At 54.3% G+C, this 23,075-nt stretch overlaps 7 protein-coding genes across 7 annotated transcripts; 4 read left to right on the top strand and 3 right to left on the bottom strand.

Moving 5' to 3' along the window:
* Nucleotides 1-143: 143 nt before the first annotated feature.
* M406DRAFT_343914 (60S ribosomal protein L23) lies at nt 144-1,285 on the top strand (the record flags this gene model as incomplete). The annotated part of the gene is made up of 4 exons (XM_040921929.1): nt 144-162; nt 412-473; nt 539-831; nt 893-1,285. 4 exons carry the CDS (start codon nt 144-146, stop codon nt 978-980), a joined length of 462 nt encoding a protein of 153 aa, XP_040780868.1. The 3' UTR covers nt 981-1,285.
* A 160-nt stretch (nt 1,286-1,445) lies between these two features.
* Nucleotides 1,446-1,819, bottom strand: M406DRAFT_35012 (uncharacterized protein; the record flags this gene model as incomplete). The annotated part of the gene is made up of 2 exons (XM_040922527.1): nt 1,446-1,612; nt 1,708-1,819. 2 exons carry the CDS (start codon nt 1,817-1,819, stop codon nt 1,446-1,448), a joined length of 279 nt encoding a protein of 92 aa, XP_040780867.1.
* A 1,682-nt stretch (nt 1,820-3,501) lies between these two features.
* M406DRAFT_354172 (uncharacterized protein) lies at nt 3,502-4,392 on the top strand (the record flags this gene model as incomplete). The annotated part of the gene is made up of 3 exons (XM_040922848.1): nt 3,502-3,815; nt 3,897-4,040; nt 4,111-4,392. Coding segments are annotated over exons 1-3 (444 nt in total), but the record flags the coding sequence as incomplete, so codon positions are not given.
* Nucleotides 4,393-6,370: 1,978 nt separating this feature from the next.
* On the top strand, nt 6,371-7,718 carry M406DRAFT_245346 (mitochondrial carrier; the record flags this gene model as incomplete). The annotated part of the gene is made up of 3 exons (XM_040916323.1): nt 6,371-6,616; nt 6,723-7,276; nt 7,376-7,718. 3 exons carry the CDS (start codon nt 6,371-6,373, stop codon nt 7,716-7,718), a joined length of 1,143 nt encoding a protein of 380 aa, XP_040780865.1.
* Nucleotides 7,719-7,775: 57 nt separating this feature from the next.
* Nucleotides 7,776-9,242, bottom strand: M406DRAFT_354171 (uncharacterized protein). The gene is made up of 3 exons (XM_040922847.1): nt 9,099-9,242; nt 8,506-9,016; nt 7,776-8,406 (listed from the first exon to the last, which is right to left on the bottom strand). Exons 2-3 carry the CDS (start codon nt 8,974-8,976, stop codon nt 7,849-7,851), a joined length of 1,029 nt encoding a protein of 342 aa, XP_040780864.1. The 5' UTR covers nt 8,977-9,016; nt 9,099-9,242; the 3' UTR covers nt 7,776-7,848.
* Nucleotides 9,243-10,799: 1,557 nt separating this feature from the next.
* On the bottom strand, nt 10,800-12,732 carry M406DRAFT_348946 (uncharacterized protein; the record flags this gene model as incomplete). The annotated part of the gene is made up of 2 exons (XM_040922435.1): nt 10,800-12,051; nt 12,179-12,732. 2 exons carry the CDS (start codon nt 12,730-12,732, stop codon nt 11,349-11,351), a joined length of 1,257 nt encoding a protein of 418 aa, XP_040780863.1. The 3' UTR covers nt 10,800-11,348.
* A 9,095-nt stretch (nt 12,733-21,827) lies between these two features.
* M406DRAFT_100615 (uncharacterized protein) lies at nt 21,828-22,680 on the top strand. The gene has a single exon (XM_040914915.1). The coding sequence runs from the start codon at nt 22,141-22,143 to the stop codon at nt 22,387-22,389; it is 249 nt and encodes an 82-aa protein (XP_040780862.1). The 5' UTR covers nt 21,828-22,140; the 3' UTR covers nt 22,390-22,680.
* The last annotated feature ends 395 nt before the right edge of the window (nt 22,681-23,075 follow it).

Raw genomic sequence — 23,075 nt, 5'->3', positions numbered from 1 at the left:
GGGATACTGGCCAAAAAATCAGTGGTGGGCACACCAAAAATCAAGCGTCTTCGCCTTACTTTTCTTTCCTGCGACAACCACCCAGCACAACCGACAACCCCCGAATTCAACGACGCACCACCATCACTCGCAGAGAATTCGAGATGGCTCCTCCTAAGACAGGTTCGACACCCTGATGCGATCCTTCCATTCGAAAGATCGAGCTCGAAAAAGATGAAGTTGCGCACGCTTTCAACCTGAGGGTCAGGCCGAGGTCGACCGTTTGTCGCCTACCCTTAGGGCAAACGCGGACGACGACGACCTCGACTACCTAGACACCAGGCGACGATGCGATGCATTCCAGCAGCAGCAGACTTTGCGAGTTCTTTCACCGCAGAAAGGGCGATTGCTGATGCGTCATGTTTTGATCAGGTACCAAGGGCAAGGCCGGCTCCAAGAAGGCTAAGGATGCCGCCAAGTCTGCTCTGAAGGGTGTAAGTAATTGACATTTCAGCTCACGTCAGGAATTCGATCGTTAATGAATTTTCTCTTCCATCAGGTTCACTCCCACAAGAAGGCCAAGGTCAGAACCTCGACCTCTTTCCGCCGCCCCAAGACCCTCGTCCTGGCCCGCGACCCCAAGTACCCCCGCAAGGCCATCCACCACGAGCCCCGCCTGGATGAGCACAAGATCATCGTCCACCCTCTCAACACTGAGTCCGCCATGAAGAAGATCGAGGAGAACAACACCCTCGTCTTCATCGTCGACGTCAAGGCCAACAAGGCCCAGATCAAGGCCGCTCTGAAGAAGCTGTATGACATTGACACCGTCAAGATCAACACTCTGATCCGGTATGTGACTTGTTTCTTAAAACAGGCGAAGACGAGCTCAAATGCTAACATCTTTTGACAGCCCTGACGGCTCCAAGAAGGCTTACGCCCGCCTTACCCCTGATGTCGATGCTCTCGACATTGCCGCCACCAAGCTGGCTCTCGTCTAAGCGCTCTCATGGGTAGTTGATGGGTTTCCGGCAAAAATTTGGGGGGTCTTATGGGTACAAAAGGGAAATGAATGATTTAGGGCATTCAAACGGCGTCACACAGGATTTTCGAGGAGCTCTTGATACCAATGGAATGAATTGACAAGTCCTCATCCTGGCCCTAATGCGTAACGCCTCTAATAATGCGTGAACTACCTATACCTTGGATATATCCGAGAGGAAATGCATCAAAAGTAAAAGTGTATCCAATTCGTAATATTCCAGATCGCATTTCATATATGCTACGGCAATTTCCAGCTCTTCTCAAGCCGGTGCCATCGTGTCCTTCCCAAGCTCTTTGGAATACACATGCCTCTCCCGGGACCAGCGCCCGTCATGGCTGTTCAATATTCGGTGTGCATGTCGTCGTCGCCCCAGATCACCCCGTCTGCTGGTACCTCATCCACTTCTTCAATGCTTTTGCGTCTAGCCCTGGCGCATACCCTGCAGGTGCTTGACAGCCAGCACGCTTGCATCCATGAACCGGTCCACACAGTTCGCCAGACACGCCTGCTCGCCCCCCTCCAGCGCATTGCTCCTGATCGATCCCGTGACACATTTCTTGAAGCACATCTCCGTCAGGTCGTGGGACCCTATATTATTATTAGCCTTTCTTTCAGCGCCGGCCAGGTGAGGAAAAGGGTGGCAGTCGGTCAGGTCGCGTGAGCAGGAGGAGGAAGCGGCGTACGCTGCTGAATCTGAGCCTTCTGCTGCTCGTTGTTGATGAACTGTCGTAGCTCCTGCTTGTCCTTGGCGCTGAGCCGGTCGAGATCGGCCTGATCGAACGAGGAGGAGTCCATGATCGTCTTGTAGGAGGGAGAGGAGGGAAGACTTCGGTGGGAGGAGTCGGGTTGCGCGAGAGGATGGAAGAGGGTGGTCGGTTTCGTTGGTAGGCGTTTGGATGCGCAAGATCAGTGACGCTAAGAATCTTTTGAAGCTGGGCCGCGCGGGCCAATGGGATCAACTCCCTGTCAGGCAACTACCCCCTGCCAGACCTTCACTCAAGAGATCTCCAGGAGGGCTCACGGTGGCATCTACATTGTGCAATCAATGCCGCTGATAGTAGAATAAAGTCTGTTCATTTTCGTGAAGTCCTCTTTTATATTTGCTGCTCAGAATTGGAAACTTGGTCCCAATTGCGCCATGTCAGCTGGTGTGAAAATATGAACGCGCTGCAATTCACTCTTCGTTACATGTGTGCCTGGGTCTTCCGAATCAGGCCAACAATAAAAATTGAAATGATAAACAAGGCCTGTCTCCAAGCAGAAAATTGATGATGGAAACTTACTCATAGTTTCTTGCTACAATTACTGTAGTAGATTTCGACTCTTACCTGTGCCCTTTGTGTTCATAATGTGCCAGTCAGTCAAGGCCTTGTACTTCTTCGCCGATGCCATCATTTCCTCCGTCAACTTAATGCTTTATGGAGCGCAAGATCATTGCTATCCGTTCTTCAGGGCAAAAGACAATCGACCCCTTGCAATGGGGCAGGGAACTGTCTGGTCTCTACTTTTTATTTACGTAGATACAGGATACTAGGTGGAAGGTCAGGCGATATTCTGTGCGTCAATTCTTTCTCCAATGTGGGAACTCTATGTGATGAGGTAAAGGTTCTGTCCAGTGCTTGACTCTTCCGTGAATCAAGAGCAGTGCAATCTTGCCTGCAACCACAATCTTCACTTTCTCCACTCTGATCTATGGAAAATGAATTTTTCCAATGCAGATGCCCCAATTCCAATCAGTATGGTCTTGCTTCAGAGCTGAAAAGCCCTTCACAGTGGTACGGCTCCATTCTCACTGCATGATGCGCAGTATCTGGCAACATGTCTACACCCATGTCCCAGACAGAAGAGATCAATGAAGACCAACAGAGCAAAAGGAAGCGGTCGAGACCACCCAGCCTGACAAAGTATACCTCAGCCTCGGAGGGTTTCACACATGGGTTGGGCTTTCATGCGTCAGAATAGCTGCTGTTAATGAGGAGCGTAAATTCAATGGTCCATTGAAGCAGATACTAGATCCTCAAACCTGATAAACAATAAGAGCAAAGTGTTAGGGTATTCAATGGAATAGAATCTAGGATTTGTTGCTTCCTAGCCCTGATTACCTGAGGAAGAGATGAAGGGCTGATCTGATTCGAGACAGGTGCCAGGAGAGAGTTTGTTAATCGAAGGCGCACATATTTATAATTGTGATTTTTCTTCTCCTTTCTCCTCTTATTTGGAGTAATCTCAGCAATCATTCATGTTATGTTGCGGGTGGTTTTTTTGGAATATAAGCTGGAGTACATGGAACATGACGGTTTATATGGGCTGCAGGCTGTCTTTGTCAGCACAATCGCACTTCTGTGCGGAGCCTGTGGCATGCCGGGATCACATTGGCCCCATGTCCTGCCTGGTCTCCTTATCCACCCACGGCACCTTATTCCGACCTCATCCAATACATCCCATCGACATTGTTAACAATTGTGTCAGCCATCAGTGATTTCACGACACCAAAGACGCCTCTCCATTGCCCACCTGTTCCACCACTTTAGGGACCTCCTGCACGAATCTCCGTCCCGGCACGGCTCCTCCTGACCGTCTCCCTTCGAGCTCCGATCCACGACATCATCCAAGCCGACAACACTTCATCCACGAACCGTCAAGTATCGCATCCGAGACCCTCTACAGCCTGCTGCAGGCCGGTTCTATTCCTCTGAACCGCAGAAAGTCGCCAGCATCGGCGGCACTTTGGCCTCGTCCAGCGCGAAAGCGACGAGGCCTGGATAGCACACCATGGGCGACGACCGCAAAGGTGAGTACACACACGGTCGCGCCGTGGTGCAAGGTATAGGACAGACACAACGTCCTAACTGACGCGTCTTCTCCGGTGCAGACGATGAGGCCACCATAAAGGTCGCTTCAAAAAAGAACCATTCCTCAGGAAAAGCCAAGGCTGGCGCCTTCAAACTGAAGGACAGGTTTCCGAAGATCAAGGAACCCGGCGATTATGAGAGAGGCCACGTAGTGGAAGGTCTGTGTATGCAGCTCAAAGCCATCCTGATCCCATCTATCTTGGTCGCAGATTCACTAACAGTCAGTCCCAACAGACCAGAAAAAATCCAAGGCCAGTGCTGCCACGAATCGCGTACCGTCGCCGGGCCCTGCCGTCAACCATCTCGACGACCTCCCGCACGAGACTTTTACCAAAGGCATACCGTTAGCCGACTTCCCAACGTTGACCTCTTGCAGGTGGTGCAAGAAGAGTGTCCTGATGACGACCGCGGTGGACCATATCAACGGGTGTTTGAGGATTAAGAAGGAGAAGGCCAACCGCAAGAAGGCTGCCCGGGAAGCCCGCGAGCGCGCCAAGGAGCAGGCAGCGCGCAAGGAGCGAGAGCGCCGCGCAGAAGAAGAGGGTATTCCCCTGCCTCCCGAACCCGACAGTGACGACGACGACGACGCAGACAAGGCTGCTCCGGGCGGCAAGACGACCAAGAAGGCAGCTGGTAAGAAGGCAGGAGGCGGCGGCGATGGAGACCTAAAGGGCAAGAAGAGGAAGCCGGAGGGCGAGCCCGACAAAGCTCCGAAGCCTAAGAAAAAGAAGGATGAACCGAAGCCCAAGGCGAAGCCGAAAGGTAAGTGTCTCAAAAGCCACAAATCTTTGCGACGATACCCGCCCCCCCCCCCTTCATTTGTATCATCTTGAGCCATGAACAATGCCTCGTTCTCACCAAATTATTTCTCCGATCCTTCTTGGCTAATCTCAGTGTATAAGCAGGTCCTGTGGATGTTGAGAGACAATGTGGTGTGCCGCTGCCCAATGGGCAGCCCTGTGCTAGGTCTCTGACATGTAAATCTCATAGCATGGGGGCCAAGCGGGCTGTAGCCGGACGGTCTCTTCCATATGACATGCTACTGGCTGCATATCAAAAGAAGAACCAGGCTCGTCAACAGAGTAAGTCTCGGATCCATCTACCACTAGGAACAGCCAAGATTCTGACTATCACAACCTGCAGAGGCCGCTCTGGATGCGAATGCTCCCGTCGAGGAAGAGGACGATCCCAACGCCGGGCCCGTCGACTCTGACGAGGAGTATAATGCCGTCATGAGCTCGCTCAGGAAGTGGAACCCGCAGCCCGTCGTGCCGCAGCCCCAGCTCAACTTTCTTAAGAGGGAGACCCAGCTTGTGCGGCTGCGCCACGCAATCGATGCTGCCACAGATAACGGCCGCAAAAGTATCTTCAAGGTCAGGGGCTACGGAGCGCAGCGCCTACCCCCCGGCCATCCCGGCCACCGTCCTCCCGTTCCTATGCTCCCCGGTCTGGACGCTCCCGGTGAGGAGGACGATGATTTGTCTATGCTGGGAGGTGGGGTGCCTGGTAGCGCCATGTCAGCTACTTTTGCGTCCATGACACAGCAAAGACAGCTGTCGGTGGGTGGCCCAGCCTAGAAGTCGGAGGATCAGGATGGCTGAAAGCCCTGTGCTGGGCGGTGAAATACTGGATATGGGATCGCATGGTGTTTGGTGATTCGGACGGGCTTGTTGCTTATGATTCCCTAACTTGACGAGTTGGACGGCGTGATTGTTTCTGAATAATTTCTGCAGCAGGATGTTAGGAAGACTACTACGGAAATGGCTACGTGATGTGAGAAGCATTCCTATATGATTCTTGTTCAATGATTTTTTATTTTTTTTTAAATCACCGCTGGGTTGCATCCTCTTTCACTCTCCTACTCTGGTTTCTATCACTTCATCGGCTGAGATCAAAAAAAGTAAATGAATATAAGGTGATTCTGAACGATGGTAGTATGATCTCGATCGCTACAGAGAGCATTTGTTACCTGCTTACTAACCAATAAAGAGTGTCTTTCGAAAATGTAAGATATCTCACCGAGTTCAAGACCCGTGTGAAGGGTACAGTCTAACCAGGGGCTGTCCCATGATAATCCGGGGTAGATCCACTCAGCTACAGCAGCCGAGGCAGTCCCTTGGCGGGATGACGTCGACCCTATCGCGCCGGTCCCGTGCGAACAGAAACGAAAAGAGGACCGAGAGCGAAACGAATCATCCAGCTCCTTCTGCCCATGTTAATTCAACATTCATTACAGACGTCAAGAAATACTAGCCCTTTATTCTGTACGGCTAGGCAATTGACAAGCTGTCCCAAGTACAAGCCATGACGATCTCGCCACACTGAATCAACTTTCACGTGCTTCGCACCGCATGTGATCCGATCAAGGAAGCAAAAGCTGCACAAAGAGCTCCGAGCTGCCACCACCACCACCATCACCACCATCTTACCTGACCCCCATCGTCCACAACCACACCAAGCCAGCCTTGAAAGGACCACCCAGAACGGCAAAACGATGCCGGCAGACAAGTTCCTCCCGGCCATAGGCCACGCCGTGTCCGGTGCAGTCGGCACCGCCATCTCGACGACGGCGACGTACCCGCTGGACCTGGTCAACACCCGTCTCAAAGTGCAGCGGACTATTGCGGCGACCGAGCAATACGATGGCCTCCTCGACGCCTTTACGAAGATATATGAGCGGGAGGGTGGGCTGGGGGCGTTCTATGCGGGTCTTGGGTCTGATGTCGCTAAGAGCGTTGCTGTATGGGAATCATAAATCTTTTTCTTTTTTTTGGGGCACTTTTCTTTTTTTGAAGTCGAACCCCAAAATAAGCTGACTTTGCTCATCCTCTCTTTCTCTCTGACAGGACAGCTTCCTCTTCTTCCTCTTCTACACATGGTTCCGCTCCCGCCGGTCCCGAGCCAACAGCCGCCGCCTCCCCGCGTGGGAAGAGCTCGCCGTGGGCGCCGCAGCAGGCGCCTGCGCGCGCCTCTTCACCACGCCCATCAGCACTGTCGTGACGCGAAAACAGACCGCCTCGCTCATCACAGCACACGAAGACGCGAACCTCAACCAACAGGATATCACTGGCGGGGGGGATGGTGGTGGTAGGAGTAGGAGCGCGGACCTCTCGTTCGCAGAGGTGCTGCACGTCATCCGCGCCGAGAGGGGCCTCCTGGGCCTTTGGTCTGGGTATAGCGCCACCCTGGTGCTTACGCTGAACCCGAGCATCACGTTCTACCTGCAGCACGCGCTGAAGAAGGCGCTCGTGGAGGACAGGGGCCGCGGGGTCGGGGTCGGCGAGGGCGGGGCCATGACGTTTCTGGTCGCGGCGCTGAGCAAGGTTGTCGCCACGGCGGCAACGTATCCGTTTAATATCGGCAAGACGAGGATGCAGGTCTCTGTGCCGGACAGTCCGAGGTCAGAGACGCCGTCGTTGTCACGGGAGACGGAGGATATTACGGTGTCGTCGTCGTCCTCGTCGGAAAAACGAGAACGTAGCCCGGCCGAGTCCGTCAGCCGGCGTCTTCGCCGGTTGTGTGGGGACAACATATTCACGACTATCATGGACACGGCGAGGGCCGAGGGTGTCTCGGCTTTGTATGATGGGCTGCCGGGCGAGCTGCTCAAGGCCTTCTTCAACCACGGGACAACGATGCTGTCCAAAGAAATTGTCCATGGCTTGCTTGTCCGGTTGTACTTTTTCATCTTGGCGGTCGTCCAGAGATCCTCGACCTCGCAGGTCTTGCTCTCGAGGCTGTCTAGTACGAGGTATGGAGAGCTGAGACATAGATTGATGAGGGGAGCTCTCGTCATGAGTCTCGTGGAGTGGACGCGGAAAAATACGATTGTGGCCAGATAGCAGGCAGAGTGCCGATCCTGAAACTCAGAAAGAAAATCAAAAATAAAAGAAAAAATTGGCAATTAAAGAAGTATGATTACCCTGCGGCAGGATGGAGGGGCTAAGATGACGGTCGATTTCTCTTCTACTATCAGCACTGGAAGGCTGTCCCCGACTTCTTTACCTCGTTCACTCCGCCAGCAGAGAAGCCTGTGCCATCACTCTTCAACTCAACGATGCCCGGTCGTATCCTCTCCTTGTCTTTTTTGTGACTGCTCTTCTTCGGCGCCCGCTCCGTGACATCTTCATCGCACGTGTAGCACCGTACCGTATCCGGGCCGTCCGCGTCGTCAGGGTGAGCGTGCGGGTCCACACTACCCGACGGCTTCATGAACTGAGCCGCGCAGGCCTTGCAGAGCACATGCCCGCAAGGTTTGGCAAGCATGGCTCTGGAGGAGTTTGTCAGGGCCTTCTTGCAGCTGGGACATATCCTCGTCTTGGCTTTGGCGTCCTTGGACTCCTCGTCCTCCTCGGCGAAGTTGATGGTCACCAGCATGTGCAGCGAGTACGGATGAGGGCTGTTCTCCTGCGATGACGGACATATGGGCGTTGTCTTGACCTTCTTTTTGACCTCGTGCAGCTTGTCCTTTGTGTTGGAGGTCGGCACTACTGAGGGTACCCAGAAGGACGGCAGGGACGGTTTCGAGTTCTGCAGAGCCAGATGGTCCAGTCAGCAAACCAAACTGAAAAGACACGTATAAACACCCACCACAGCACGCCCAGGAATGTTCGCATAGTAAAAGCCTACCTTCTCATCCTCGATGGCCCTCCGTGCTTTTGCACGGTCATCCTCAGCATACCGCGCGACCTCGTCCTCGTCTAGCGCAAACTTGCGCTTCGCACCCCTTCGCGCCTCGCCGTCCACGTCCTCTGTGGTAGCTGTAGGCTCCTCCGTCCTCCTCCCACTGCCACCACTAACGTCGAAGCCAGCCTGCACAAGCTCAAACTCCCGCACCGCCCTCGCCCGGGCCTCCTCGTCGCTCCGCGCCCTGGCCTCAGCAGCCTCCTTCTCCTCTGCCTCGCGCGCCTTCTCGGAGCGCTTGATCTCCTTCTTCTGCGCCAGGATGTTGCTCAGGGCACACTCGCGGCAGAAGATGTGGCCCAGGGCGCAGGCGACGGGGTCGACGGCTTGACCCAGGCACAGCGAGCACGAGCCGAAAGGGAGGAACGAGTCACGGCTCAGACGGGCGGAGGAGGCGGTCCATGCGGACTTGGCCATTGCCCGCTCGTGGGAGGTGAAGACGGGGCGGGAGGTGTTTCTTTTGCCTGCGCTGTTAGATCGTGGCGTTCTCTCCTTTTGGGGGAGGGCGGGGCAAAGAGGGCTTGGTTTGAGGAACGTACTGTGTGACATTGTGGCTGATTTATGGAACAGATCAGAGACCAAGAAAATGAGGGAGAAGGATTGATCTGAACAAGACCTTTCTTGTAGGTCTACAGCTTTTTTTCTCCTTTGAATTCAGCTGAGTGGTTGAATCTGTTTTCTGCGGCGTCGTTGGAAGGTTGCGAGTTGGTGGTCAACTACGGTACACAAGGGGAAACTAGCAACAGTATTACTTACATAAGCAATCCTATCCCGATAACGACGCGTCGCACCGCGTCGTCCCTCAACTTCCCTCAACCCTCGACAAACGTACCACAACACCTTTTGCACACCTCGGTTGCGCACAACAACAACAACAACAACAACAACAAACAAAGACAGAAGAGCAGCCAGATGGAATTATAGCAAAGAGAGATTACCAGAATCTGCCCCACAAGACGAGCAAGAACGAGCCCCAAATGACAATGGCAACCGAGGCTCAAGCCCCGCAGCCACAGCGCAGCAGTAGCAGCGCCTCGCCCACCAACGACAACAACCACAACACATTATCCGCACAAGAGCAACAGCAGCAGCAACAACAACCACCGCCGACACAAGATCAAGAAGCCACTACTACTACTTCTACTGCCACCACCACCACCACCACCACCCCAACATCCCCGCCCCTACCAGCCCGCCACACACCCACAACCCCAGGCCCCCGCGCCCAGCGCCTCCAGGACTCCTTCGACGCAGCCCTGGCCCGCACACTGGCCAAGATCTCCCCCGACAACTTCGGGTCCTGCTACCCGACCCTCGCCTCCCGCGCCCCGCACGTCCTGCGCCAGGTCCAGCGCGGCATGGTCGACCGCCTGGGCCAGCTCTGCGCCGCCGAGTTCGCCAAGGTCCTAGAGCGGTACGCCGTCGTGCCGCGCCTGAACGAGCTCGAGGCGCTGGCGGGGGATGCGGAGCTGCGGCGGCGGGCAGCTGCGGCGGCGGCAGCGGCAGCAGCAGCAGACAGAGGTGGACAGAGGGGAAAGGGGAAGGGGAAAGGCAGGGAGGGCGAAGAGGAGGCGGAAGAAGGAGAAGGAGGAGGAGGAGGAGGAGGAGGAGGAGGAGGAGGAGGAGGAGGACAAGAAGCGGGCGGGGGCGGCGGCAACAATAACCCCGTCCCGCCGCACCTGCTCCCGGCCGGGGTGGTGCTGGCCGCACACCTCGCGCCGCACCTCGCGAGCCAGCAGAGCCAGCTCAACGCCCGGCTGCAGAACACGCAGGCTGCCAACGTTGTGCTGTGGGAGGAGGTCCAGGCGCAGAGGGCCGAGGTCGAGAGCTTGCTGGCCGCGCTGGAGGCCGCGCTGGCGGATGTTGACGGCGCCGCGGGTCTGATGGAGGGGGTGCCGGCTGAGGCGCTGGCGGTGGAGAGTCGGACTGTGGAGGTCGAGATGGCGGATGTATGAGCTGGGACAGCGGAGAATGGTGACAAGAGAGTTTGGAGGCGTTTGGGCGCAGCTGAGAGCTGCAACTCAGTTCTAATGCTGCCAATAATATGGTAGCCCAAAGTAAAGAGGGGGCAAAGGGGGGGGGGGGGGGCGTACTGGTCTGCACAGCAGCGCACCTGTCAACGTGCGAGGGCTGTGGTGGAACAGACAACAGACCCATGAGTGATGATGACTACTACTACGACGGACATACCAGGCGTTGGTGGAGGCTATTTTTCTTTCTTTCCATTTTTAACAGTCGGGCAAAGATGATGATGATGATGATACCTATATGAGGACAGTCCTATGTACATAAAATCGACCTCTTCTCTGTCCATGGTTCTGTTCTCATCAGCCCCCATCGACGCGTTTAAAAAAAGAGAAATTGAAAATGCTGGCTGTCTTTTGGGCACAGGATATAGCCGCCGCCGCTTCTCGCAAGGCCTCACTCATGCTTTCTTTCCATAGTTTCGATATGCAAAGAGGTATATAAAGATTAAGAAAACAACAAAATCAACCACAAAGGAAAAAGGAAGAGCAATGCCCAGTCCCTTTATCGCCTTGGAACGCCGGACCGCAAAGGGTCATCAAATGCGCACAAAAGACTAATGCAACCATTTTCGCTGCCAATGACCCACGTGATTGATGATTTCCACATGATGAGATGGGATATCTGTATGTGTATAAGTGCAATGTGATGATGACGATGATGAATGAAATAGCAAGGGTATATGTGGGACATCTGTGTGAGAGACAGAAGAGAGGGTGTGTGTAGGAGAAGGAGGAGGAGGAGGAGGAGGTTGGAAATTAATGTCATATACGCCGGTTATCAGCATGTATGACCTGCCAAGGACCCCAAAACTCGGGCTCGCCATAGGATGGCGGTTGAACCCGTGACATCTGACCCGTAGACCAGTCGATGTGCCACCTCTGACCCTTGAAGATGACAAAGTTGGACTTGCGTGGGCTCTTGAACAACAGCACCGCATAGCACAGCTTGGCGTAGACCATGTCGTGCGTGGTGGACCACAGGTGCCGTGGTCTCCACTTGCCCGTCTCGGGCTCCAGATCTTCATTCGCCTGGGTCGACGTCGATAGTCGATCGAGCGACGGCTCATTGGGTGATGATGCTGTGGTGGTGTGGTGGAAGTTGCTGGGGGACTGTATGACGGACGACCCATCGAAGATGCCCGGCCCGTTATGGGAGATGTCGACACCCAGCGGCCCATCGCCCGGCATGTCTTCCGAGTCGAGGGGTGAGATGGGCAGCGAGTCACCAAAAGAATCCCATATCTCTCCGCCGCCAGTCCCTTGCGGGCCAAACTGGCCCCGGAGCCATCGTAGTCTCTGTATGCGCGGTATGCTCTGATCTCGAGGAAAGTCACGCTCGTCAATCGGAATTGCCACGTCGATGGCGGCGAAAAGACACTCGAGCCACTTGACAAAGGTCACCAGCTCCACACATGAGATGAGGAATTGATCCGTCTCCGCCCTGATGCGGATCACGTAACGGCGCCTGCGACTCTACTGTCAGCCCTGTGTCTCTTTCTCTCCCTCCCTCTCTCTCTCCCTCCAGGAGGACACGAAGTGGCAACGAAAAGAAGGAACCAATCCTGGGAGACGAAATGGTGGTGGCGACTTACTTGTGATAATCAGCGGCTATGCCCACGTCGGCGTGCTGCAGGCTGTAGCTGCGCTCTAGTGTACCTTTTTTCAACCACGAAGGGTTGTCGGGCTTGACGTCGGGACCATGCATCCGGTTCTTGCCCCAGCCGAAATCCTTCTTCTTGGCCGAGTAGATGTGCAGGGCTGTGCCGTGCAAGACGACGAACATGGTACGCCAGTTTCTGTACTCGGCCCTCTTGACGGCATCCTCAATCTCCATCTTCATCTGGAAGACATTTTCCATGTGGACGTCGCAGTAGTACCCAGGCAGATTCTCCTGATCCGTCAACACGCTCTCATCCATGACGGCCTCCTTGCCCTTCCGGGACGGCCCTTCGTATGCCCCGTGTGTGGCGACATGGTAGGCTGGTGGCATGGGCGGCTGCGCAAAGGTCATGACCTGCTCGTAAAAGTAATCCTCCTCCATCGACAGGCGGCGCACCGGCCGGTTGTCGATGGGTGCCAGTTCCAACGCATGGTTAAAAACGTCGAAAGTGGCGGAGGAGTTGTCGTCGTCGTCATTCGGATCCATGACCGGTGTGAAGGGCCACTTGGGAGATCCACCCACGAGCCCTGATGATGTAAAGAATGGGAGACCCCTCCCCTCGGCTTTCCCGATGTTTTTGTTTTGTTGTTTTTAATTCCTCCTTTCTCTTTTAAACCGCCAATCCACCATGATCAAAACACCTTGTGCGAGGATGAGGAGACGCTGCCTCTGTACTCGCCTGCCTCCTCAATTCCCCCCCCCCCACGCACACTCGCACACCCACCGCTGACCGGACCGAGACGTGAAAGTAGTGATCTTCCCCTCCAACCGTCTTTAGATCCCAGGCTTTGTCGTCGTTGGGAACTAAAGACAGCAAATGTCAAGTCCACTTTCGAAACCAGAGACCTTTCCACAACATGTGGCCGTGTAATGAGATGAAGAATGAAGCCGTTTTTGCCAATCTCGTCAGGTCGACTTTGCGTCCTGGAGATGAGGAAGTATCGAGGCGCCAACCAGCCAGCCTCAGGGCGGGTTGACCATTTGAGAAGGTTTGGCCTTGAGTGTGAGACGTGTGACAAAGTCCAAGGGCTGACTGACTGCAAGCAAGATCGGATAAAGCGGGAAGCGGGAAGCGGAAATCAACACAGGTCGATAGAATCCAGCAGCTGTAGGATGGTGGTCCAGACGAGGAGAAATTCTGTGGGAAACAGAAGGAAAAAAAAAAGACAGTAGCAGCAGAAAAGAGAGAGAGAGAGAGAGAGAGAGAGAGAGAGAGAGATGAGAACAAATGAGAACAAGATGGGAATGGAGATGGAGATAGAGGAAGAGCCAGAGAGAGAGACAAGAGAGAGAGAGGGGGAGGGCGCGGGAAGGGGGGTACACGCAGTCTTAGTCCAATGCAAGAGAAGGTAAGGGTAGAAGTTTGGAAGGCGTGCCAATCTGCAAGAGGGAAACGACCCCTGCTCCCTGGTCCCTGATCCCTGTCTGCCTTGCGTAACAAGCAACCCCTGTCGCTCTTCAGTCCTGTCCCGGTCTAGTGCTTCGCAGTACTGGTCCTCTCCGGAAGGTCGGCGGTACTCTTCTGGAAGTCGAGGAAACGCCGGATCAGGTAGTTAATCAGCATCTCCATATTACTCTGTGGATTTCCACTTTTTTCTTTCTCTTTTTTTCTTTCTTCCTCTCATATCATGCTGATCACATCACTTTTGTGCCATATTCACATGCTTACGATCTCCGGTCGTGACTGTATGCAAGAGTGTAGGTTTGAAAGGGGTGGGGCATCATCAAGCCGTGGCAGCTCACCCCTCAAGGATCTGGTTCGGGGTCATGAACACTCAAAACGACACCCATATGAGCGCGAGAACCCACAAACGGCGCCGATGTCTGAACAAGTTACCCTCATCGCGTGCTTACTACTCACCCAACCCGCCTGCAGGTAGGTGGTGGTGGGTGACCTTGCTCTCTCCTCCTCCTCCTCAAGGCGGAGCCCCCAGCAATACGGACAAGAGACCGAGGCAGAGTCGACCCTCCCGGTAGAGCCTAGTACGCGTTCTGGTCGCGGGACCTACCGAGGCCCCCCTCGCAGGCCAAGCTCTCCAGAGACCCCACTAGCAGGCAAAAGTGCCCCCGTCAGGCCAACTCGCCGTCAAAGCGGGCCTAAGCCTGTTTTGGCAGGTTGTTAACGTCCCTCCTGGCAACGGGGAGTCTGGAGTCGACATGCCGGCGTCGCTTGTATATCTTGTTCAGCATAGGTGGTATTGTGCTAATTGCGTGATCCTGTGAGGCTATTGCCATGAGAGGGAGGAGGCAACGACATGGCTTGCGAGGCTGGTATGATCCCCCTCTACGATAGTATTTTTAGATTGGGTCTGGGTGGTTCTTATGCTTTGTTTTCTTGTTTCTCGTCGTTTTTTTTCCCGTGTTCCACAAACCTCGTTATAATCATGCTTTCGAGTCTCCCCCTCAGCGTATCTTCTCCGCTTTGGATCGGCTCACCTACTTCTTCTGAACCGATACTACAACAGCTGAGTTGGCCCAGGGGCTGACTAAACATGGCAATCCTTGTGAATGCTGGCCTAATCTTTGGTGGAGGAGGGAAGGGAACAAGAAGAAGAAGAAGAAACAAAAAAGGCCCGTCTCGATACAGTCACATTGTACACGCCGCCAGGGGGGCACGTGAGCAAACAAACCCACCCATTCACGTGCCCTCATCTCTTTCTCTTGACCGTTCATGATGGTCAGCACCAGTGGCGAAAGAACTGCGGTTTCTCCCGCTTGTCAGGCTTCTGGAATAAATCTGGAAGCAGGCAGTAGCAAGATCGACCTGACGCCACCGCCACCTACTACCTTTGCCTCTCTTTTTCCCCTCTCTGTCATCTGCTCCGACTGATGATCTCGCTCTGCTTCGAGCAACGGCTTGCGAGGTTCATCAAAAAGAGAGGAAAAGGTAGTTGGTGATTGGATGAGGCGTTGATAATCTGCTCTTTCTTTTTCCTTTCTCTTTTTCTTTTTTCCGGCGTCGCTCATTCCCAGGAATTGTTCTGGTTCGGACGAAAATACCCAAAATCATCCTCGAATCCCGATGGACAGTGGCCACCAAAAAGAGAGGGAGAGAGGGCAGGACTTGCTGAGGAGAAGCTCTGATCGTCACTGGAGTGGGTACAGTTTCACCTGGGGGGGGGGGGGGGTAACACATACAAACACAATCAAATCAATCTCCGACCTGATTCCTGTCGGTGGGGATTGGCTGGTTGTTTGGGTTGGCTGGCCCAGGTTCCGACATGCCGATGGCAGGGCCAGACTCGTCCTTTTTTTTTTTTTTCATGGGCGGCAGGGTCTGCAGGTCTGCTTAACAAAGCAAAAGCACCACAGTGCAGTACCTCATACGAGAGCGAGACTGGCAGAAAGCGAAAAAGAGAAGCAGAAAGAAAGGGCCCTGGGCACCACATGGCATGGCAGGGTATGTCGGGACGGCATGTCCGGTTTTTCCTTGAGCCATCGTCGTCATCCAGTCCCACCAGAACAGGAAGGAGGTTGACGGACGAAGGAGAAAAGAACGCTTGTCGAGGCTGACAACAACTCTCCCCCTCTTCACATGGCCATCATCGTGAGTCGCATTCGTAACTGCCTTCCTCCTCCTCCTCCTCCTCCTTCGTGCGGCCACCTTGCCTCCTACTCTACTCTTCCCCCCCTCGTCGGGACTAAGACACGATGCGGGCTGAGACCAGGCAGATCATCGTGCAACACAAGCCCTTGTCGTTTGGGGCATCGAGATGGATGAACGGCGCGGCTGAGACGTGTCAAGATGTACGCCGCGTGCTGATCATCGCCCTCCCTCCCGCTGTTTCGGGGCACGTGTCGGGGTTGCAAACAAGATACAATATCTACTTTGTGGGCGGATGTCATGTGTCGTCTCTCCATACAGCGCACCAATACGTCCAAATACGATATGTGTGTGGAGTAAATCTATGACGGGTCGGTCGTGTGTAGGGAGGGAATAAACTCAATGGCGCGCGAGCGAAAGATCGGCGCTACTTACAATGTAGTGTACTTATCCTCTAGTCATGCATGGGCATTTTGTCTTTTGATGAGTGCGACTATATTCGCCCTGCCTGGCTGCTATTATTCTCTCAACTAGTCATTGCTGTTTGTTTGGACTTCCTGCAAAGTTGTTGTGCTTCTCAAGACACCTCTGGTATCGTGCCCTCACCTCATCTGATTAGTTCATCGTCGAGTAGATGTATCTTTGTTCTTTGAACTTCAGCTGTGATCTGGTCTCCCATGATGTACCCTGTCCGTCCAGCATTTTCTACTCTCCTTTATTATTCCTGGGCTCAACGCCTGTCCTACTCCGCAGCTGCCTCCTCTTTCGCTTCCTCGGCATCCTCCTCGACCAACAAACCAAGAACCCTCCCACAGCTGGCTGAGTGCCTATGAATGAATCGTCGCAATAGCCCCCAACCAGCAACGTAGACCGACAGACCAATCCCGCCCTCAGGACTCACACACACTCTTTCTCTCTCTCTCACACACACATACACACCAGCCAACCCTCCCCCAAGTGACTTGTACTCTTATCTCATCCCCACGCCGTCTCCGTATGGGTTAGATAGGCATGCATGAGCCCCTTCCCCTCCTCGCCCAAACCCACCCAACCGTCGAAAGTACCTAGCCACCCATCTGCCCGTCCACGTCCTCGACTCCCTCTGGAAGTAACACGGAAGCGTCGGAACCTCTGTCTGGTACGAAAGGGTTCCTCTCTCCTCCCCACGACCTCACGGCATACCTCGCCATAGCGCCTGAGTCAACAACGACAGGAGGGGTGGAGGCGAGGAGGGAAGCACCTCCCACCCACCCTCCCTCCCTTTCCCCTCATCGCCCAACACCCTCTTACCTAAGAGAACCCCACGCACCCAGCTCAATATCGTCTTGCTCTCGTGCTCGGCCGGGCACTACGTTACAGAAGAACGTCTCTGCCCAACTCTCCCCCCCCCCCCCCTCCACACACACACACACACACACACACAGAGAGAGAGAGAGAGAGAGAGAGAGAGAAAGTAACACAGAGACTGTAAGAGAGGTGAGGACTCAGTGCCATCTTCACCACTCTTCTCTTCCTTCCGTCTCCACTACTTTCTTGCTGCTGTCGCCGCCGTTTGCATAAATCCCGCCTCTCCGATCCCCCCTTTTCCCCATTCCATCCCGTCCCTCCCTCCCCCATGAGCCCTGCGCCGTCGATCACCCTGCCAGAGGGGACGCCGACATACACCGCCCGCCCACCTTCCAGCCAAAGGTGTATGTCCTGTTCTCTCCCTCTCCTCCGGCCCCATCTCGGCTCTTGAACCTGCCTGTTCGCCGGCGCCCAGGGTCTGCAGATCATGCACACGTGGGCGCTCGGGATGACCTAAGGTGGCCCTCCCACCTTTCCTGTGGGCTTTGTTCCCGAAGCTGTGTGACGAGTTCGACGGGGAGAAAGTGTGTGTTGCTCATCTCGTTGGATGGGTACTCGATGGCGCAAGATTTGTCAGGGTCAACCATCTTCCTGCTGCCACAGGAAGGTTGCATCACTGCCTCCCCCCCAAGATTTCACTCTCCTTCTCCCCAGATGTCATACTCGAGACACTGCGCGTTCATGGCGAACCACTTGCTTCACCAAGAGACATATCGAAACCCTTGTTGATGCCGAATTTTGAATTTGGGAGATAAACTATATGCCAGGTGGATCAAAAACCCATGCAGGTTGGCAAAGACTCGGAGACAATCGCTGGCTGCCGTCATGAGTGCCCGTCCGTTTTCCGAGTTTCGTCGTCAGTTATGTTTTGGTGGTGTACACGTCCAGGTGGAGTTTTTTATCATTACAAGCTTCGTCCTCCCTTCCCGTCCCCGGTGATCCTCGTCCTTGATATCCGTCGCCCTTTGCAAATCTTCCTACCGGCCCTGGTATCACACCCTCCGCGGCCCCTTTTTCCTCGTTGCTCGTGCATATCATTCCCATCTCCTACAGGTGTTTGACCACATGATCATGCAAAATGTGAAGTGAAAACGACCGCCTTCCTGTGCGCTTGTGCCCCTACCAAGTAACGACGTGCGCGCAGGGGACGCCCCGAGCAATCAACGGAATGAGACAAAAGAAAAGGTGGTTTTTTCTCTCGTTTTGCAATGCAGATACCGCAATGCGCCAATTCACAGAGCACGACCACACACCGCCATGACACCACCGACCGGGCCAAAAACTCCCAAAGACTCCAGGAACAACTTTTGGGGATTACAGAGAAAAAGAGAAAAAAAAAAAAAAAAGAAATGCTGACCAGCTCAATCGCTTCCCCGAATTAGAACTGAGCAAGAAAAATCGAGTCGCCATGATGCGGCTTTGTTCACGCGTTGGTGGCCTGGGCACCACCACGACCACGAGGGGCACCACGACCGCGGCCAGTGTAACCTCCTCGTCCGCCTCCTTGGCTACCGGAACGGTTGCCGTCGAAACCACCGCGGCCGCGCCCAGCCACACCGCCACGGTTGTTGCTGTAGTTGGCTCCGCCATAGGCACTTGCCTTAGGACGCCTAATCTCAATGACAATGCTCTCGCCCTGAACTGAGATGGGGCTTGCCTTGATCGCCGCCTGGCAGCCTGCGGCTGTCTGGTACTCCACAAAAGCACATGTCTGCAGATAAAATGTCAGCGGAGGTCTGTCTGTGGAGCGGTACGTTCATAGAGACAATGCTGCCTTACCTTGGAGCGGTTGATATCGAAGTAGACAAGATCACCGTAGGCGCTCAGTGCGGCCCTCAACTCGTCGTCCTTGACCTTCTCGTTGACAAACTTGACGTAGGCCAGGGTACCCTCCTTCTCGCCCGATGGTGTCGCGCTCGAGTGCTGTCGGCTCTGTCTCTTGGAATCGGCACCGGCTGTGCGCCACTCGTTGGCCTCCTTGTTCGCAGATTGAGCAGGGGCCTCGGCAACAGAAGTGGGCGTGCTGGGCGTCGCGGTCGCGGCAGCGGGGGCAGGAGTAGCAGCGGGGGCAGCAGCTGGGGTGGCAGTAGTAGCGGCGGCGGGTCGCGTCTGTGCAGGTGAAGCGGCCGCAGTGGCCTTGTTTGGCAACGGGATGGCGGGCTTAACGGTGGGCTTGCCCGCTCCAGCGACCACGAGGTTAGCCCAAGTCATCTGCTTGGGAGGGCCCTTGGGCTTCTCAGGCTCGGGAGCTGGTGCTTGGGCGGGAGCTGGGGTAGGACTGGGGTCCTTGGGGACCTCGGGCTGCTTGCTCTCCTCAGCAGCAATCTCCTGCACAGCCTGCTCCGGGTCGGGGGAGGGCTCGGCGACCTCGGGCTTGCTTGTGGTCTCTTGAACAGCAGGAGTGGCCTCAGCGGGGGTCTCGACGGCAGAATCCTCGGCCGACTCCTTGGCTGGAGAGCTGGACTCTTCGAGCTTCTTGTTGATGGCGTCGGCGTCCAGCGCGGCAGGTTCGGCCTGGACTGGCTCCTCGGCCTGGACTGGCTCGGGCTCGGCCTCAGGAACGGGCTCCTCAGCGGCCTCGGGTTCGGCAGCAGCAGCAGGCTCCTCCGCGGCGGCCTCGGCGGTCTCTTCATCACCCTCATTGATATATCTCAGGATGTCGTTGAGAAGGTAGTATCCGGCGGGTTGCGCTGCGAGGACGAAGGTCTGCACAAATTTCTTAGGCTCGCCAGACTTGTTGGAGATCTCTCCGATAACCTGAATGACGATGTTGTCGAAGGAGGCCTGGGAATCGACGTTCGAGACGCGGACCTTGCAGTCTGAGAAATCGAGCTCCTTGATACGCTCTTGAATGGCCTGCAAGGAAAACCCATTAGGACACACTGCTCCACGAGAGAGGGAGGAAAGGGTGGCTGCAATGGCCTTCAATGCTGGGGGGGATTTCAGACATACCTGTCGTCCAACAGCAACATTCACTAGCTCAGCCTCAGGACCTTGGACAAACTGGGATCGCTTGTTGTAGAACAGCTAGACGAAGGTTAGCGAATGAATGATGGCAACTCCTTGATCAGCGCGCTGAACTCACGTGGAGCTTGCTGGGGTTCTTGCTCAGGGTGTTGTAGTATTGCTCGACAAAGTACCAGCCGACCTCATCCTTAGACAGGGCAGCGCCAGTAGCTGATTCGGTAGGTGCAGCAGAAACAGCGTCAGAAGTGGCAGGCGGGGTAGCATACTGCTCCTGGTGGGTGAAGTTGCCGTTTGTTGCCATTTTGTTCTGTCCAACTGACTGTGTGGGGGGTTTGACTGCTGCTGCTGCTGTGCTTCCTATCTTGTCGTACTCAGGATCTTCGAATGTTGTGTCTCCTTGCCACAGCGCAGTCTCTTTCTCGACAGATTGTGGTGGACTAGATCTTGTGTAAAGGAGGTGCAGAGACTGTCGGTAGAGGTCTTAGCTTTGCGGATTGGTGGTTGGAGAGCAGGGACCAAGGGGCACTGCTGCAAATGAACCTATCTACGTTAATGATGAGAAACGAAGAACAGATGGAATATGGTGAAAGATTTGATGAAGTCTATTGTTGGACAAAGCAGCAGCAGTGACTCCTATGTGTGATGTTGCTGGCGACTGCCAGGTTGTGTGGCAGCTCGGGAGAAGAAGTATGCGTGGGATGATGACAAACACGTTGCCTATGATTTTGGAAGAAATCGAGTGGACAATGGTATGACCTCGGTGGAAAGGTTGTTGATCAAGATTGTTGCAGGAGGCGTGAATAAAATCGTGAAGGTGGTGGTGTGGAGGACAGAGGCGTCTGAGAACAATGGAGAGGTGTGGAGGTGGTTGAGGTTCAAATTGGGCTGCTCGCTTGTTGACGTGAGGCAAATGAACGTGACGAGAGAAAAAATGTCAATTCTTCCCCAGAGCTGACCAGGCACAAATGTGGAAAGAGCAGGGTTCCCCTCAGGTGGCCAAGGCGCTCTTTTTTTCTCTTCCTGTCGCTTTTAGTGAAATACCCGGATTTTTGGCTGGACGCTGGCCTGTGTGCGGTACCGCTCTAGCACCAATTAAAAGCTCTCCAGATGTTCGCAGCAGCTTTCCTGCCCGATCTTATCCTCCTCCAAAATACCTGTGGTACGAGCTTAAGTTTCTAGGAGAATACCTTCACACTCAACACCAAGCTGCACAGCAACCATCTTTACCTTTCAACGCTTATATAGAATTTTTTTTAATAATAAAAAATTGGAAGAGCAAAAAGAGAGAGAAAAAAAGAGAGAGAAGGTGGCCACCTCATACCTCAAGGAACTGATCCCGGAATTCTGGCAGCTTTCAAGGTCAATGATGTAGCACGCATCCCCAAAAAGGCTGTGATTGTCAATGGTGGGAAGGGGTTCTTACGCCACTTTTACTGGGCTTTGTCTGCCTCGAGTTTTTCACCACTAAACGAACGCGTCCTTGATTCTGGGGATTGGATGACAGGACATGACAAGCCAATGAACAACTCATGCTGCTGCTGTAGCTGCATGTTCAGCATGGCTTGAAACCAAGAGACATGGGACGAGATAGCCCTGGTACTCAAGTACAAGTCTTGGTGAGGTAATGTGGCTGGTGTAAGGATGACAGGGCCAGGGCGGGGACTGGATGACAAAGATGCTCCAGGTGGCTGCTAAGGAGGGACTTCAAAGTCATGGGACAGCTGGGTTAACGAGGTTTTCGGTGCCTGAAGAGGCACCTGCTAACTCATTTCCATTTCTTGTATCATGTCTAGACAATCCGCCAAGGCTGAGAGCTCATCTCTTAATGGCCACTCTCTGCTGCAAGCACATATGAGTTTAGATCAGGGTATTACTTTTTGCTGTGGAAGGCACCAAGAGACCTCACTCGTGATGCTAGCCTAGTCTCCTGTCCAGAGGGCAGGTACCAGATGTGGATGATCTTCACCTAGCGTACTTGGGCATCTGCCTTAGTCCCCAAGTATCGTCCAGATTGGGGAAATCGCAGGAGGTACCTAATGCTCAGGCTCAACAAAGCATCAGTACTGCATCTCCCTCATGCACTGAAATCCATCAAGGTTCCATCCACCCTGATTATGGCCCTCAAGGTGACAATCTTGATGTCTGGTTCCAACCACAGCAAAAGAACCATCAACAGCAGTGATCATCACTCCAACCACCTGGGCACACGAAGTCACCACATCATCAGCTTGCCCTCCCTGTATAGCAACAAACAGGTCTGTGCTACATATAAATCTCGTGTCTAGATTGAAGCAGTCATCAAGAGAGCATTGTGCTCCCTCACTGTGAAAGAAACCTTGGATGTAGGCGGAGGGGAGTGCTGACAAGTGTACCGACTTTGTGCCCAGCTTCAGGTTCATGAGGGTTGAAACGCAGCCGTCGCCCGGATTCTTGGTGTTCCAGGCATGCAGTGGGTAGAGATCGCCTGTCTGCCCCTTTAGCACGCAGGACTTTTTCGCCAAGCTTGCTTTTCGGCAACCATCATTCCTTCCAATTCATCTTCATCACAGACATGGTCATCTAGTGAAGCTGCGCTGCCAGTTACACATGGCCATCTCAGTGTCTGATGAGCCCATGTCCTTTCCCATAGTGTATGGTTCCCAAATGCTGACCGCATCCTCTAGATCAGCGTTGAGCACTGGTTGTGAGAAGCCATGATGCGAGCATATTGAGTGAGAGAAGAAAGTGAATAACATCATGCTGAGGCTGACAGAGTGAACATGGATCAAAGACAACCCACAGATAAGGAGAGAGAGAGAGAGAAATATGTCACCATTCACTCACTCGGCCGGTCGTTCCGGAGAATGTTCTTCTTGGCTTCCATGCATGAGCCAGCTGAGACCCCGCTCATCACCAGAGCGGAGGCTGGCATGTAGATTGGCTGGTGCCTGCGGACTGGCCCGAGACGCGCTTCTGCTGCTCGAGGGTCATA

The sequence above is a fragment of the Cryphonectria parasitica genome (genome assembly GCF_011745365.1).
Source record: "Cryphonectria parasitica EP155 unplaced genomic scaffold M406scaffold_1, whole genome shotgun sequence".
Taxonomy (NCBI): domain Eukaryota; kingdom Fungi; phylum Ascomycota; class Sordariomycetes; order Diaporthales; family Cryphonectriaceae; genus Cryphonectria; species Cryphonectria parasitica.
The sequence above is the reverse complement of the archived record's forward strand: the minus strand, read 5'-3'. Positions and strand labels throughout refer to the sequence as shown.